The sequence below is a fragment of the Muntiacus reevesi genome, chromosome 1, assembly GCF_963930625.1.
Source record: "Muntiacus reevesi chromosome 1, mMunRee1.1, whole genome shotgun sequence".
NCBI lineage: Eukaryota > Metazoa > Chordata > Mammalia > Artiodactyla > Cervidae > Muntiacus > Muntiacus reevesi.
In genome coordinates this window covers 168311299-168329998 of record NC_089249.1, presented here as the reverse complement: position 1 = coordinate 168329998, position 18700 = coordinate 168311299, and the positions used below count along the sequence as shown (strand labels likewise).

At 38.6% G+C, this 18700-nt stretch overlaps 1 protein-coding gene and 1 pseudogene across 2 annotated transcripts in view; both read left to right on the top strand.

The window, feature by feature from the left end:
• Positions 1 to 18700, top strand: part of LOC136154271 (protein argonaute-3) — a 125335-nt gene that overhangs the window by 9666 nt on the left and 96969 nt on the right. The window contains exon 2 of one of the 2 annotated variants that reach the window (XM_065916572.1): positions 196 to 406. In XM_065916572.1, coding sequence (XP_065772644.1) covers positions 388 to 406 — 19 coding nt within the window. In that variant the 5' untranslated portion in view covers positions 196 to 387. Of the gene's footprint in view, positions 1 to 81; positions 407 to 18700 lie in introns of those variants that run through there. The other variant, XM_065916565.1, reaches the window with a different exon arrangement.
• LOC136164810 (male-enhanced antigen 1 pseudogene) lies at positions 16043 to 16826 on the top strand (annotated as a pseudogene).

Here is an 18700-nt window from a genome sequence, read left to right as displayed (position 1 = left end):
GAGAGGCGAGGCCCGGACGTCTGGCGAGCCCGGGCGGCGGAACTGACGCCAGCAGGCTTCCGGGGGTGGCCCCCGGGGAGGTCGGCGGCGGCGCCGCAGTCGTGGAGGGGCAGTGGGAGCGTAAGCGGCCGTGGGCGACGCAAGTTCCGCACAGAGCTCTTCTCTTCTCGCCTCACGCTTCTTCCTCTCTCCTAGTCGCGTGCTGCCTCCCGACGGCCGCTCGTCCTGACCAGAGCTTTCGGAGTGCGGTGGCTGAGGAGAAGCCGTCACCACCCCGCCTCGGGGCCGAGTCAGGGTTCCTGTCGCGCCGCGTCGCCCCCTGCGCCGCCTCCTTGCCCTCAGTGGCGGGCGCCCTTCTCGCTCGAAGCACTCCCCCCAGCTCCATGAATGGAAATCGGCTCCGCAGGTGAGTGAGTCAGAGCTGCTGGTCCGTTCGGTGGGGGTGGGTAGCCCCAGAGCATCCTCGGCCCCGGCGCCCCGGCCCAGGTGCGCGAGGTCTGCGCCGTCCCCCCTCCGCCCCCCGCCCAACCCTTCCTCCGCCTCCCCGCAGCCCCGCCGCAGTTCCCCGGGGCCACGGAGTAGGCGACACTGCGGGGAGGGGGCGCTGCTCTAGCGATGGAAGTTTGGGGTTTCTTAGGCGATATTACTCTTTTCCCTTCGGAGTCTAGAAGGGTTTGCCATCGTTTTCGTTATTCCCTTTGAAGATAGAACGGAGTGTGTGTCCTTTACCTGAATAGTGTGTCCCGGAGAGACAGTGGGTGGCCAGCCGTCTCCCTTATTTATCTCTTAAGGTAGTTGTGAAGATACATTAAGATAACAAATGAGAATTGAGTTTGAAATAGATGTTAGTGCAACGTCAAATGCAAGATGGCATTTCTTCCATCCCTGAGTTCTCGTCTGATGTTCGTGGCAGCTTGGTATACAGTTCCTGAGGATCTTGGAAATGTCATATCAGCCTGGATCACTGCTTATGTGAGGAGGTAGATCTTAAAATTGCTTACTGTGTATGTATTTGTTCATTCTTTATTCCCTAGAGAATTGGCTGTCCTATTCTTGGAAATTTAGGATTTAAGAAAACTGCTCTCCTTGGGAAAAAATGATAGTCTTTAGGAAAAAATTGCAACATAAGCAATGCTTATATTTTAAAAAGAAAAAGCACTCTTTGTGGTCTGTAATTAGTTGAAGGACATAAAGTAGGTGTTACATAACAGTTTGCTTTCCAAATGATCATATTTGGTATGTTAAATTTGGAAGTATGCTTCATCCAGTCACAGATTTATAAAGTAATTTTGAAAATATAAAGTGGTTGGTGTCTTCTTAATAATACCAAAAGTCCCCGAATTTCACATCTCATTTTGTCAGTTGATGAGGCAGCTGAATATGAGATAAGAAAAACTTACATGAGAAAGTAGTGACATAATGACAATAAAGATTTTGTTGACTATATTAAGTAGTATAATTGTCAAGTAGATGCAAAAAACAGAAGTTGTAGAGAGTTTATTACAATTTCTATTTTATGGAATTTCCTCTAATCAATATCTACCATTTCTCTTGCATGCTCCATCTTTTTTTTTTTTTTGCCTTTTCATGTCTTCTTGAAAAGGGAAAGTTTGTCTAGACTGTGAAGAGTTTTACTCTGGTTTATCAGTGATTAGTATATTTCCAAAACTGTCCTCTCTTTGTTTTTCAGTTTTCTAATACAATATTTAGGGAATGTGATGATTTGGGAGATATACATAATTTTTACATAATTGTTTGTTGTTAAGCCTGGAAAACAAGCATGGAATTTAAATACTTTCCTAATTATCCTAAATTTCAAAAAAAAAAAAATTAAGATGTTCTTCTTTTTCATCTTTGGGTTTTTCATATGAAATTACTCCCAAATACACGAACAACATTTTAGAAAATACTTCTGAAGTCAAATGACCTAGCCAATGGATCCAACTTGCCAAGTATGATTCAGTAAATTCTCCTATGAATTCTTGAGCTATAGATAAGTTTTAGCTCTTTTTGCATGGGCCATTGCTGAAATATATACCTGTTTAACTGTCTGTACATCTGTGGAGTTATAGTTAGATTTATCAACCATATGGTTGGACATCTTGGAGCACAAAGTTTATTCTTCAGTGCAGTTTATACGTGATTGACTGTAATTTAATAAGATAAAGTATAATTTGACTTAAGAGTGTCATCATCAAAAACAAAATTTTCATTCTTCCTGAGACTTGTCATGTAATTGTTATGCTGCAAGTGAAATTAAAAGCATAGTTGGGAAAAATGCGCAACTAAGTTTAAAATCAAGAGTTTGACAGATGAAAATTTTAGATGCGTATGTTCTCTGATAGTCTATTGAGTCAGTGTTGGATCTTGGCTCTCCAATTCTGTTCTAAGTTTTTCTTTTTCGTGGGGATTCTCAGGAATTGGCTTATGGCAAGATGTATTAAATTCTAGTTGGTAGGTGGATACATAGAAAACTTAAATTTATTTACATAAGAGGACTTCAGATACAAATTCTATATATGTGTTACTTAGTGGATCGTTCTTCACTAAAAGTTAATATTTGTCTATTCTTCTTTTAGGCATTTAATATTTTAAGTGATTTTTAAAAGGGTGTCCTGTACAATATACTGACTTAGTGCTGTGTGAACTCTGTGATTTAACCAAAAAGCTGCCAGGCACAATTGGTTTTTAAATAATGATAATCAGTTTGACATCTGTGCCTAGGACTCCTTAGTTAGGGGAACTTCTGATGAAACTCTTTTGTGCTTTAATTACAGCTGGTCTAAGATTATATATGTTATATTTTCATTCCAAATGAAGTGGGAATAAAAGAAGTAGAAATGTTCATTGAGATATCAGTTCTCCTGGGTAGCTATTTTTAGGTAAAATCAGACTAGTGTTGAAGGCAGAGAGAGTTATATTTACCTACCAATGGAAGAAAAACATTTTCTGTTATCTTAAATGAATGATAATACAATGTAGTTTGTTTGGTAGTTGTCTTATACAGCCTTGCAAAAGTGAATAGACTATGTTTCTTAGTTATATTCTTGATTTCCCATTTGAATGTAGTTGTTTTAGGACTCTGCATTTCTTATGTAATAAAAATCAAGAAAAGTCATTTGAGAACAAATTTCAAAGGATGTATGGAAGCTAAGTTTGAATAAGATGCATAAAAGTTGTGGATTCAAAGTACTGAAGTATATAATGCCATTAGGTTCTCAGTTTAGTATTTCTTTAATTGCTTGGGAAATATTTTTATTGTTATATGGATTTTCTCACTTGTAGAGTTTTGTCTTGAAGAAGATAAAATGCTGCTCTGTCTAGAGGAAACATTGAAAAGTTCAGCTAGTGCTGCTCTGAAGTGGCCATTGTAATGTTTTTTTCCTAGTATTTGCTGTTCTTGACTGGTGTTGGGACTTATAAAAATGTAGAAGATTATTTTGATTTTTGTTTTAGAATTTAATTCCTCTGACAGTGATGGAACACCCTGAGGGAAAACTGAAAAGGAAGCAAGAAACAACTGTTTTCTTCTAAACAAAGACTTAAAAGTAAGGGGGATGGGAAACATATGAAATCTTCAAATGTAATCCAGTTAACATGATAAGACTTTAAATACTATCCTTGATTTCATCACCTTGATATAATCACTCTTTAAAGTTTTAAACCAAATTCCAAGTTAATAAATGTGTTAAAGATTTTTTTTTAGCTAAGTAATTTAGGAAAGTGGTTGGAATAAATAAAATAGTTTCTAAATGCTGTTTTTGCTCCTTCAGAGAATTGTATGTAATAATTTGATAATTTAGACTTAATTTATTATTTTCCAGTGGGAACATTACATTTGTTTGTTTCTATATGCCTGATCGGATAGTATGCAGAGAGGCCAGAGGCCCTGTAAAGGGGACATTTCTGGAAAAGTTGTATATGGAAAAACCCCTGCCTCAGGATAAAATTCTTGCCAAATTGTCATAATCTTGGGTTCTAATTAAATACTGTGTTATTTTATATCACAGTCATCTTTCTTCACATTGGTTTTCATAGTCTTAAATAAAATATTTGAGGATCTCCCTGAAAGATGAATTAAATATTTTATAATCTAAAACAAAGTTGTAGTCTTGTAAAGCAAGTGTACCCCAGTAAAATTTTTTAAAAAAGAAAAAAAAGAAGGCTGCATTGTCATGTTACATAGTTGAAAGTCAATAAATAACTATATAAATCTGGAAAAATAAATAATATGTTTTCTCTTATAATACTTAAAACTGGGATTTTAACTAATTTATGTGTAGTTTTGTTTTGTTTTAATGGATTGGGAGGAAGAGACAAGTGATCTGTTTTCAGGAAGGTAAAACTAAAAAGATAATTTATTTAAGAAAAGTATCCTTTCCAAACCTGTTTAGTCTTGGTTTGTTGAGATGAACAGCATTCACCAGACATTCCTGCTTCTCATTCAGTTGTCTGGGATACTCAATAGACCCTCATTCTTGGCTCATTAACAAAACAGATGTGAGAAAGAATATTGTGTGGTGTTTCAGCCATAGTGGTTATGCTGTTAGGATACATGAACAGCCTTTCTGTGTTTGGAATTTCTGTAGTTTTCTGCCATTATCTGTGTTTTTAATATTAATGACATTTGTTGGCTACCCGTTGCTTTAAAAAAAAAAAAAAAAGACTGTTGAGATTTAGCAAAATCTTGTCACACAACTGATTCTTTCTCTTATATCTTAAATGTGGGCTCTTTGTGATTTGGGTTGCAATGAAATGTTATATACATCAATCTAGAATGTTAGTTTAATGAAATCATAGGAAAGAATTCTTTGTTTTGTATCAGCCAGTTTTTCCTGCATTATTTCTAAATTATTAAGTTCTTGAGAAATCAGAATAAATCTATAGAATATAGACATGGGATATTTTTGTATTTTTCATTTTTGCGAGAAAATGTTCTCAATTCTAGGCTTACATAATGCTGCTTTTGAGTCATTACCAATATTGGATATTTTAACTGATTTCTAAATCTGACAGCAGAAGTTCAGTAGTGTATCTCTGAATTTTAAAAAAGTTGAAGAATAGATTGCAAAATAGGCTTATATCTTAGCAGTGAAGTCCTTTTGTTTGAAGACACTTCTAGCTTCTGAATTGGGACTTGTTATCTATCTGTATATTTGACATAAAATTACTCAGATTTTTCTAAATTTTTGCTTGGGTGATAATAAGTTTTTCAAAAGTTACCCAAACTTTAATTATAAAATAAATCTCAAGGCGTTTCCATAGTGCATGGACTGTTTGTTTTCTGAAGGTGGGGGGCGGGGCGTGGTGGGGGAATGTCTTTGAAAAAATGGTTCCCCATATGGCATCTGAGAAATTTAACCCTGAACAGTCTGAATGTTCTAGAGTGCTGATTTAGCTACAGTGAATATAATAAATGTAATCTGATATGAGTGTACTGTGTTTGTACAGGTTCATTGAAAAACTAGGTAGAATTAGTAGATAGGAAGTTACTAAAGTCTCATGCCTTGTGGATTTAACTAGTAAACAGACATTTATTTATGTCAAGTTTTGAAGTCAACACAATGTATTTATTTTTTCAAAACAAAAATAGAAAATTTTTCCTGATTGTAAAAATATATGTTTATTGGTTTTTAAAAAGCAAACAGTATAGGAAAATCTAGAATAGAAATGAAAATACAATCTCATAATCCAGAGAGAACCATGGTTAATTTTTTCTTTTGGTAGCTATATCAAGTATTGGCTAAATAACAAGTAACCACATAAACCTCAAACTATACATTTTTTCCTTATCATTACTTATATATTATATGTAGCAGTATAATTTTTACTAATGTGTAGCATTTAATTTAAAAATTTTTATTATTATTTTTTGCCATGCCATTTGGCTTATGGGTTCATAGTTCCTAGACCAGGGATTGAACCTTTGGCAGTAAAAGCACAGAGTCTTAACCAATAGACCACCAAGGAATTTTAGCATTTAATTTTATAGTGTTAGTCAGTCTTAACTGATGGCATTTAGATTTTTTCCATTTTTTAAATAAAATTTTAACTGAAACTTTGGTAAGTGTCCTAATATATACATCTTTTTATGGTGGTCCAGTGATTGCTTTAGGATAAATTCCTAGAAGTAGAATTGTTAAAATGAGATATCCCATGAATATGGAAGTAAAAGTTCCCAGTGAAAATCCATTATTTGATAATAGGCTATAGTTGATTCTAATTTGTTCATTGCTTATTTTTATTTTTTTGTTGTTGTTCATTGCTTATTTTTCATCAGTCACATTTGCTGTAGGCTGTAATTTAGCTTTGGATTCACAAGTAGAATGTGTTAAATTGTTAGGTCAGTGAACACCACACACATATGCTTTGAAAGTGTATAGTTTGAGGTTTATGTGGTTAGTTGTTATTTATCCAATACTTGATATAGCTACCAAAAGAAAAGTTTGAGGTAGAAATTCCTGATAGTGCTTTTTATTTCTATGTAATTACATTTTCAAGTCTAGTGAACAATACATATACTTGTTAAACAACTGAAATATGCTTCAGTGGAAGTTTATTGTATTGACAGAATTACTTCTTCCGTTAATATACATTGACTTTTTTTTAATACTATGATTTGATGATTTTATAGTCAGTAAAGTTTGGTTACATTGCTTATTCATGAAACAAAATTTTGATTTTTACCAGTTTGTATAAAAAGTATCAAGCAAAATAATGATAACAGAGAATAAAAATGACAGTGTAATACAGTGTAGAAGGACTTTCCTGGTGGCTCAGACGGTAAAGCGTCTTGTCTACAATGCGGGAGACCCGGGTTCGATACCTGGGTGGGGAAGATCTCCTGAAGAAGGAAAAGGCAACCCACTCCAGTATTCTTGCCTGGAAAATCCCATGGACAGAGGAGCCTGGTGGGCTACAGTTCATGGGGTTGCAAAGAGTCGGACATGACTGAGTGACTTGACTTCATAGTGTAGAAAGCATAGGTTTTGGAGACAAATCCTGGTTCTCAAATTAACATCATAATGATGTGCCATTGCAGGTTCATCTATTGTAACAAATGTACCACTCTGGTGTGGGGATATTGATAGTTTGGGAGGCTGTGCATACTGTGGGGCAGGAGGCATATGGGCCATCTCTGCCTTTTGCTGTTTTACTGTGAACCCACAACCACTCTGAAAAATAAAGTCTGTTAAAAGGAATTAACTGTGATTTTGGGTACTACATTTAATCTTCTTTAACCTAAATTTCCTTTTCTCTAAAATAGCATAGTAAAGAGGAGATTCAGTATGCAAAGGAAATAACATTCCTCACTTCCTAATTTGTAAGACATTTTACTGTAGAAGATTGAAGGTGTATAGGCAGAACTGTAATAAACTCCCATATACCCATCACCCAAACCCAACATTCATCAACCCGTATCCAGTCATGTCCATTCTACTTTCCTCTCTCCTGTATTTTTTGAAGTATATTCTGGGCATAATATTTCATTTATAAACATCTACTAAGTATATCTATAAGAGATATAGGGGACTTCCCTGGTGGCTCAGTGGTAAAGAATCTGCCTGCCAGTGCGGGGGACACAGGTTCAAATCCTGTTATGGGAAGATTCCACAGGCTGCGGAGCAACTAAGCCTGTGCTCCACAACCACTGAGCCCGTGCTCTAGAGCCCAGGACCTGCCACTGCTGAAACCTGCATGCCGAGAGCCCGTGCTCTGCAACAAGAAAAGCCAGCAAAATGAGAAACCCGTGCACTGCAACTAAGAATGTCTTCTGCTCACCCAACTAGAGAAAGCCAGCACAAAGCAATGAAGACCCAGCACAGCCAAAAACAAATAAATAAATTTTTATTTAAAAAAAGAGAGGGATCTTCCCCAGTGATTAAGATTCTGGGCTTCTGCTGTGGGGCACGTGGGTTCATTACCTGGTTGGGGAACTAAGGTCCCACAAGCTGTGAGATGCAGCCAAAAAAATGAGAGATACATACTCTTTAAATAAGTCACCGTACTGTTACTATAGCAGAATAATAATAAAAATCATTTATATAAAATATCTAGTCAGTGTTCAAATTTCAGCTTGTCTCAGATATTATACTTTTTTTTCTTAACAGTTTGCCTTTTTAAAATACATTTCACTTTTGAATCACGATCCAAATAAATTTCCCACATTGTAAATGATTGATATATATTTTAAGTATCTCTTAATTTGTAAGGTTTCTACCCTTTCCCCCTTTACAGTTTATAGATTGTTTGATCTTTTAGACTTACTCACAGTCTGGATTTGGCTAGTTCTGTCTTCATGGTATAATTTAACATGTTTCTCCAAGTTTACTGTAAACCTTTGTTGTTGTTCAGTCCCTAAGTCGAGTTCAACTCTTTGTGGCAGCACGCCAGACCCCCCTGTCCTTCACTATCTCCCAGAGTTTGCTCAAACTCATGTCCATTGAGTCAGTGATGTCACCCAATCATCTCATCCTCTGTTGTTCCCTTCTTTTCCTGCCCTCAGTCTTTCCCAGCATCAGGGTCTTTTTGAATGAGTCAACTCTTCGCATCATGTGGCCAAAGTATTGGAGCTTCAGCATTAGTTCTTCCGATGAATATTCAGGGTTGATTTCCTTTAGGACTAACTGGTTTGATTTCCTTGCTCTCCAAGGGACTCTGAAGAGTCTTCTCCAACACTACAGTTCAAAAGCATCAATTCTTCGGCATTCAGCCTTCTTTATGGTCCACCTCTCACATCCATACATGACTACTGGAAAAACCATAGCTTTGACTATACAGACCTTTGTTGGCAAAGTGATGTGTCTGCTTTTTAAAATGCTGTCTAGGTTTGTCATAGCTTTTCTTCCAAAAGGTAGGAACCTTTCAGTATTGTGGCTGCAGTCACTGCCACAGTGATTTTGGAGCCCCCAAAAATAAAATCTGCCACTGTTTCCATTGTTTCCCCATTATTTGCCATAAAGTGGCGGGACCAGATTCCATGATCTTTGTTTTTTGAATGTTGAGTTTTAAGCCATTTTTTTCGCTTTTCTCTTCCACCTTCATCAAGAGGCTCTTTAGTTCGTGTTTGATTTCTGCCATAGGGTGGTATCATCTGCATTTCTGAGGTTGTTAATATTTCTCCCCGGCAGTCTTGATTCCAGCTTGTGATTCATCTAGTCCAACATTTCGCATGATGTACTTGGCATTTAAGTTAAATAAGCAGGGGGACAATATACAGCCTTGATGTACTCCTTTCTTAATTTTGAACCAGGATCTAAAAGCTTGATCAGATTCAGGACATTTTTTTTTTCTTTTCCTTTCTTTCTGCCCACGCCTTGTGGCATGTGAGGTATTAGTTCCTTGAACCTCCACGCAGTGGAAATCTTAACACTGGACCACCAGGGAAGTGCCTCCAGAGCATTCGTTTTGAACTTAACTGTAGTCAGGTTTTTGTTCCCAGCACTTTGCTAAAATTGCTCTTATCAAAGTCAGCAAATTACTTGTTAAGTCCAGTGAAAGTCACTCAGTCGTGTCTGACTCTTTACAACCCCATGGACTGTAACCTGCCAGGTTCCTCCGTCTGTGGAATTCTCCAGGCCAGAATACAGAAGTGGGTAGCTGTTCACTTCTCCAGGGGATCTTCCCAACCCAGGGATTGAACCCAGGTCTCCCACATTGCAGGCGGATTCTTTACCACCTGAGCCACCAGGGAAGCCAGTTAAATCCACTGGTCAGTTCCCAAATCTTAATTTTGTCTCTTCAACCATATTTGACTATATTGCTTCCTTCTTGAAACACTGCTTTTCCACTTGTCTTCCTGGCTACCACATTCTCTAGGTCCGTCTTCAATTTTATTGGCTATCATTTTTTTTCTTCCTTTGCTGTTTCATCTTCATCTCCCCAGTCTATAAACATTGGGAGTTTCTCAGGATTTATTAATATTCTTCTGTATCCTGCCACAGTTTGGGTGATCACCTCTGGTTTAGTGGTTTCAAAAGCCACTAATATGTCAAGGACTGTCATATCTACATCTCCAGTCTATACCTCTTAAAGGGTCCTAAAAATCCTCTTGATTTCTTCTCAAAACTTTCTGTTATTCCTGAGTCTTTCCTATCAGTATGTGACATTTCAAATTCTTTTAGTTGCTTAGACCAAAAAGCTTTTAGAGCTCTTTTCTTTCATACCCCACACCTAATCCATTAGCAGTTCCCACTAGGCCTCTTGTCTAAATATTTTCCACATTGACATCATTCCCATAGCTGCTACCACTGCTGCCCTAGCCAACATTATCTTTTGCCTGGAAAGTTGACTGGCCTACTAACTGTTCACTCTGCTTATGCTTTTACACATAGTTTTTCAGACAGCAGTTAGTGTGATTGTTTAGAAAAGTTTACGTCAGATCATAATGCTTCTAGATTCAGAACCCATTGTTGATTTCTCATATCTCATAATCAGATCCAAAGACCTCATCATGGCTTACAAATCCCGTGTGATCTGCTCTTCCATTATCTTTCTGACCTCATCTCTTACCATTCTTTCTTGTTCACTTTGCTCCAGGCAGAGAAGTCTGTTTGCTGTTCATTGAACACCAGGCAAGTTTTTTGCTTTATACTTGAGTTTTCCTTTGCCTGGAATACTCTTTCAGCTATCTATAATACATGACTTTTTCTCTCACTTGCGTTTTCTGCCTCAGTTCAGTTTAGTTGCACAGTCATGTCCAACTCTTTGCAACTCCATTGACTGCAGCACACCAGGCCTCCCTGTCCAACACGAACTCTCAGAGCTTGCTCAAACTCATGTCCATCGAGTCATTGATGCCATCCAACCATCTTATCCTCTGTCACCCACTTCTTCTCCTGCCTTCCATCTTTCCCAGCATCAGGGTCTTTTCAAATGAGTCAGTTCTTCACATCAGGTGGCCAAAGTATTGGAGCTTCAGCTTCAGCATTAGTCCTTCTAATGAATATTCAGAACTGATTTCCTTGAGGATTGACTGGTTTGATCTCCTTGAAGTCCAAGGGACACTCAGGAGTCTTTTCCAACACTGCAGTTCTAAAGCATCAGTTCTTCAGCACCGAGCTTCTTTATAGTTCAACCCTCACATCCATACATGACTACTGGAAAAACCATAGCTTTGACTAGACAGACCTTTGTTGGTAAAGTAATATCTCTGTTTTTTAATATGCTTTCTAGGTTTGTCATAGCTTTTCTTCCAAGGAGCAAGCGTCTATTAATTTCATGGCTACAGTCAACCTTCTGCAGTGATTTTGGAGCCCCCCAAAATAAAGTCTGTCACTGTTTCCACTGTTCTCCCATCTATTTGCCATGAGGTGATGGGACTGGATGCCATGATCCTAGTTTTTTGAATGTTAAGTTTTAAGCCAGCTTTTTCACTCTCCTCTTTCACTTTCATCAAGAGACTCTTTAGTTCCATTTTGCTTTCTGCCATAAGGGTGGTGTCATCTGCATATCTGAGGTTATTGATATTTCTCCTGGAAATCTTGATTCTGGCTTGTTCTTCATCCACCCCAGTATTTGGCATGATGTCCTCTGCATATAAGTTAAATAAGCAGGGTGACAGTGTACAGCCTTGACGTACTCCTTTCCCAACTTTGAACCAGTCTGTTGTTCCATGTCCTTTCTAACTGCTGCTTCCCGACCTGCATATAGGTTTCTCAGGAGGCAGGTCAGATGGTCTGGTATTCCCATCTCTTGAAGAATTGTCCATAGTTTGTTGTAATCCACACAGTCAAAGCCTTTAGCATAGTCAGTGAAGCAGAAATAGATGTTTTCTGGAATTCTCTTGCTTTTTTAATGATCCAGTGGATGTTAGCAGTTGATCTCTGGTTCCTCTGCCTTTTCTAAATCTGGCTTGAGCATCTGGAAGTTCACTGTTCATGTACTATTGAAGCCTGGCATGGAGAATTTTGAGCATTACTTTACTAGCGTGTGAGATGAGTGCAATTGTGCGGTAGTTTGAGCATTCTTTGGCATTGCCTTTCTTTGGGATTGGAATGAAAACTGACCTTTTCCAGTCCTGTGGCCACTGCTGAGTTTTCCAAATTTGCTGGCATATTGAGTGCAGCACTTTCACAGCATCATCTTTTAGGATTTGAAATAGCTCAACTGGAATTCCATCACCTCCACTAGCTTTGTTCATCATAGTGCTTCCTAAGGCCCACTTGACTTTGCACTCTAGGATGTCTGGCTCTAGGTGAGTGAGCACACCATCCTGCTTATGTAGGTCATTAAGATCTTTTTTGTATAGTTTTTCTGTGTGTTCTTGCCGCCTCTTCTTAATATCTTCTGCTTCTGTTAGGTCCATATTGTTTCTGTCCTTTATTGTGCCCATCTTTGCATGAAATGTTCCCTTGGTATCTAATTTTCTTGAGATCTCTCGTCTTTCCCATTCTATTGTTTTCTTCTATTTCTTTGCATTGATCACTGAGGAAGGCTTACTTATTCCTTGCTATTCTTTGGAACCCTGCGTTCAGATGGATATATGTTTCCTTTTCTTCTTTGCCTTTCTCTTCTCTTAGTGTCTCAGCTATTTGTAAGGCCTCCTCAGATAACCATTTTTCCCTTTTTGCATTTCTTTTCCTTGGGGATGGTTTTGATCACTGCCTCCTGTACAGTGTTAACGAACCTCCATCGATAGTTTTTCAGGCACTTTGTCTATCAGATCTAATCTCTTGAATCTATTTGTCACTTCCAATGTATAATCACAAGGGATTTGATTTAGGTCATACCTAGATGGTCTAGTGGTTTTCCCTACTTTCTTCAGTTTAAGTCTGAATTTGGCAATGAGTTTATGATCTGAGTCACAGTCAGCTCCTGGTCTTGTTTTTGCTGACTGTATAGAGCTTCTCCATCTGCGGCTGCAAAGAATATAATCAATCTGATTTCAGTATTGACTGTCTGGTTTTCTGCCTACTTGTCGCCTTTTCAAAGAGGACTTTTTTGACAGACCTAATATGGCTAGCTACCCCTTACCACACATGTACTCTCTATCCCTTTAACCCATCTTATTTTGTATAGCTTCCATGGGCAGAGGAGCCTGGTGGGCTATAGTCCATGGGGCTGTGAAGAGCCAGACACAACTGAGCAACTGAGCACACATACACACACATTTTTTACAGCAGTTATTATTACCTAACTGGCAAAAATAGAAATATAGTATAATATATCCTCCCACCCCTGTAAAATCTTCATGAGGATCAGGTCTTTATCGTATTTATTAAAGTTATTATTCACCTAAACAATGCCTGGCACTTAATATACAGTAAATATTTGTTGAACACATTTATGAGTCAGGAAATAAATGACTTGATGAATGATAGACTTTCAGTTTGTAGTGTAATGTACTGATGAAAACTGCAGGCTCTGAAATCAGACTACTTATTTGCAAATCCTAGCTTTGCCACTTTGTTCCTGTGAACATGTTTTTTTTAATCTCCTTGCGCTTCAGTTTCCTCAGTGTAATATAGTACCTGATTCAAAAGTTGTAAGAAATCACCAAATGTATATCACATATATAATGCTCTATATATGTTTCTGTTATTTTTGTTGTAATTTGGGGATATCCCCCATTATATTATGAACTACTTCAGTAAAGTAATTGTGACTTATTAATTCATGTATCTGTAAAACCTCGAACATAATACTTGTTCAATAAATACAATAGATAAATGACCTTTTATATTTCTGATTTTTTTTGAAAAATTGTGGGTGCAATGAGTTTCATGAGAGAAATGAAAATAGAATAATAAAAGATTTTTAAGCCAATCTTGATGGTTATCATATGTAAATAAAACAGCAGAAGGTATTTTTTTTTTTGACACATGATCAGAGTACATCATGAGAAACGCTGGGCTGGAAGAAGCACAAGCTGGAATCAAGATTGCTGGGAGAAATATCAATAACCTCAGATATGCAGATGACACCACCCTTATGGCAGAAAGTGAAGAGGAACTAAAAAGCCTCATGATGAAAGTGAAAGAGGAGAGTGAAAAAGTTGGTTTAAAGCTTAACATTCAGAAAACTAAAGATCATGGCATCTGGTCCCATCACCTCATGGGAAATAGATGGGGAGACAGTGGAAACAGTGTCAAACTTTATTTTTGTGGGCTCCAAAATCACTGCAGATGGTGACTGCAGCCATGAAACTGAAAGACGCTTACTCCTTGGAAGGAAAGTTATGACCAACCTAGATAGCATATTAAAAAGCAGAGACATTACTTTGCCAACAAAGGTCCGTCTGGTCAAGGCTATGGTTTTTCCTGTGGTCATGTATGGATGTGAGAGTTGGACTGTGAAGAAAGCTGAGCGCCGAAAAATTGATGCTTTTGAAGTGTGGTGTTGGAGAAGACTCTCGAGAGTCCCTTGGACTGTAAGGAGATCCAACCAGTCCATCCTGAAGGAGATCAGTCCTGGGTGTTCATTGGAAGGACTGATGCTGAAGCTGAAACTCCAATACTTCAGCCACCTCACACGAAGAGTTGACTCATTGGAAAAGACCTTGATGCTTGGAGGGATTGGGGGCAGGAGGAGAAGGGGACGACAGAAGATGAGAAGTCTGGATGGCATCACCGACTTGATGGGCATGAGTTTGAGTGAACTCTGGGAGTTGGTGATGAACAGCGAGGCCTGGCGTCCTGCGATTCATGGGGTCACAAAGAGTTGGACATGACTGAGCGACTGAACTGAACACATAAAAGATTTTCAAAAGTTTTAATGCCTAATGCTAGAGAGGGCATAGAAGAGAAAGAAATCTAGTGATAGTCATGTGTTCATATGCCAGTTTGGCAGAAAATACCAAATGAGAAATATATGTGTGTTCTGTCCTTTGAGCTGGTGGTAGGTCTGTTTCTGACGTTTGTCTGAGGAAAAATTTCTGTATGCCAGTTTCCTTCTCTAGTTCCCCCAAATAAAACAGTAGGTGCTTGATGCAGAGAAATTCTCTTAGCATATTTATATGACATATTGTAGGAGTTTATTAATATTTATTGAAGAACTACTGCTTTTTTTAATGACTTCTGTGCCTGGCACATCTAGAATATATAGATCATTTTATCTCATTTTTAAAATAAGGTAACTGAATGTACCTCAACATAAGGGCCGTATTTGCCGAAGTCCACAGCTGGTATCATAGTCAATGTGAAAAACTGAAAGCTTTTCTTCTAAGATCGGGAACAGGACAAGAATGCCTACTGTCAACCCTTTTTTTCAACATAGTACTGGGACTTACCTGGTGGCTCAGTGCCTTTGTGCCACAATTGCCGAAGCCTGTGTGGCTAGGGCCTGTGTTTTTCTACAAAAGAAGCCACTGCAATGAGGAGCCCACACACCACAATGAAAAGGAGCCTCTGCTCACCACAATTAAAGAAGGCCTGAGCAAAGCAACAAAGACCCCGATTAGCCACAAATGAATAAGTAAAAGAGAAAATTGACTTTTATACCTTTAAAAACAACAGTAGCCAGAGCAGTTAGATAAGAAAAGGAATAGAAAAGGCATTCTTACTGGATTGGAGGGAGTAGAACTGTTTGCAGATGATGTGCTCTTATATATAGAAAACTCTAAACTGTGAAAAACTGTTGGAAATAATAATTGAATTTAGTAGAGTTGCACGATACAAAATCAGTATACAAAGCCTAGTACATTTCTATATACTAACAACTATCAAAAAGATAGAATTTTTAAAAATCCCATTTACAGTACCATCAAAAGCAATAAAATGCTTATGGAAAGATACTCTATGCTCATGGATTGGAAGAATTAATATTGTTTAACTGTCCAGACTACCCAAAGTTATCTACAGATTCAGTGCAGTCCATATCAAAATTGCAATGGCAAAAAAATAAATTGCAGTGGCATTTTCTACAGAAATAGAAAAAGCAATCCTAAAATGTATAGGGAACCACAGAAGACCCCCCAATAGCTAAAACAATCTTGAGAAAGATGAGCAAAGCTGGAGGCATCACACTTCGTGATTTCAAGCTATATTACAAAGCAGTATCATAACAATGTGGTATTGGCATAAAAATAGGCATATAGGGTCGCGGGCTCTGAGCGGCCCCTGCCCGATGGCAGCAGTAGTTCTAGGGGGAGACACCATGGGTCCTGAACGTATCTTCCCCAATCAGACTGAGGAACTCGGGCCACATCAGGGCCCCACGGAAGGCACTCGGGATTGGAGCAGTGAGGAACCAGAGGAAGAACAAGAGGAAACAGGGGCAGGACCAGCTGGCTACTCCTACCAGCCTCTGAACCAAGATCCTGAACAAGAGGAGATGGAACTAGCACCAGTGGGGGATGGAGAAGATGTAGTTGCTGATATCCAGGATCGGATCCAGGCCCTGGGGCTTCATTTGCCCGACCCACCGCTAGAAAGTGAGGACGAAGATGAGCAGGGAGCTACAGCATTGAACAACCACAGCTCTATTCCCATGGACCCAGAACATGTAGAGCTGGTGAAAAGGACGATGGCCGGCATAAGCCTGCCTGCACCAGGGGTTCCTGCCTGGGCTCGTGAGATATCAGATGCCCAGTGGGAAGATGTGGTACAGAAGGCCCTCCAAGCCCGGCAGGCTGTCCCTGCCTGGAAGTGACCACCCTGAGAGCTGCCATAACTCCCTGCATTCCAGGCCAGAACCAGCACAGGACTGAACATATCCTGGTTGTCACTCCATCTCCATCCTCCCCGGCTCCCCTCCACATCAAGGCAAATCAGACTTCTTCTCAGAGACCCACTTTATTCAGTTCTGTACATATGGGGACATCGGCCCAAGCCCAACCCACGTTAGCATGTATCACTCTGTGGAGAATAAAGCACCCTATGTACACAGCCAAAAAAAAAAAAAAAATAGGCATATAGATCAAAGTGAGCCTAGAAATAAACCCATGCTTATCTACTCAGTTTTTGACAAAGGAGCAAAAAGTACACAGCGGGGAAAGGATATTCTGTACAACAAATGGTGTTGGGAAAACTGGATAGCCATGTGCAAAAGAATGAAACTAGACCCTAGCTTATACCATATATAAAAATCAAAATGGATCAAAGACTAACAGAATACCTGAAACCATAACACTCCTAGAAGTTTTACTCCATAGCACCTAAGCTTCTTGACGTTGGTCTTGACAGTGATTTTTTTTAGTTTAATACCAAAAACAAAGGTAAAGGCAACAAAAGCAAGAAAAAGTGGGTGAGACTATATCAAAATAAGTCTCTGTTCAGCAAAGAAAATCATTAACAAAAGGAAACTTTACTGAATGGGAGAAGATATCTGCAAACCACATATGTGATAAAGGGTTAAAGCTCTTACAACTCAATAGCAGAAAATAACTTGATTGAAAAATGGGCAAAGGACTTGGAATAGACATTTTTCCAAAGAAGACATGGAAATGGCCAGCCAGTACATAAAAGGTGCTCAGCATTACCAGTTATCATGGAAATGCAAATCAAAACCACAGTGAGATACAACCTTATACCTGTTAGGATGATTTTTTATTAAAAAGGCAAGATGATAAATGCCAGTGTGAGTGTGGAGAAAAGAGAACCCTTATACACTGTCAGTGGTAACATAAACTGGTACAACCACTGTGGAAAACTGTATGGAGGTTCCTCAAGAAATGAAAACTAGAGCTACCAGATGCTCCTTTACCAGCAGGGAAAGAGTAGGGAGAGGGATAAATTGGGAGTTTGGGATTGACGTGTACACACCACTATATTTAAAATAGCCAACAAGGACCTACTGTATAGCACAGGGAACTCTGCAATGTTCTAAATGGGGAAAGAATTTAAGAAGTAATAGATGTATATGTATAACTGAATCACTTTGCTGTGCATCTGAAACTAACAGAACATTGCTAATAAACTCTAGTCCAATATTAAGAAACAAAGAATAGAGCTGCCATGTGCCCCAGCAATCCCACTTCTGAGTATATATCCAAAGGAAATGAAACCATTATCTTGAAGCAGTATCTGTACTTGACTGTTCATTGCAGCATTCACAGTAGTCGAGGTACAGAAACTATCTTAAATGTCCATCAGTGAATGAATTGAAACAAAATGTGGTATGTGTGTACATACACACACAGTGGAATATTGTTCAACCTTGAAAAAGAAGGAAATCCTGTTATTTCTGACCATGGATGCGCCTAGAGGGCAGTGAGCTAAGTATAATAAGACAAAGACAGGTGCTGCTGGTATCACTTACATGTGGAGTCTTAAAAAAAAAAGTAGTAAAATGGTTGTCAGGGGATGAGGGAAATAGGGAAAGGTTGGTACAAGTGTACAAACTTTAAGGTGAATAAGATTGTACTATAAGATGAGTAAGATCTGCAGATCTAATGTATACCATAGTGACTAGAATTCATTATACTGTGTTGTGTAATTGAAATTTGCTAAGAGAGTAGAAATTCAGTGTTTTAAATCTTCCCTTCCCTGCAAAAAGGTGAGTATGTGAGGTGATGGATGTGTTAATTAACTTGGTGGGAAGAATCTGTTCACAGTGCACAGGTCTATCAAACGATCATGTTGTTTGCTGTAAGTATCATTTAGAGAATTAATAGGCAAGTGATCCACAGGTTGTGCCTTCTCACTGATCATTAGATCTGAAATTTGAACTCAGATCTGAGACCATATTTCAGTTGAAGTAATTTAATATATTACTCTTTTTATACGTTAAGAGTTTAGCTTACTGTCCTCCAGGCTTATCC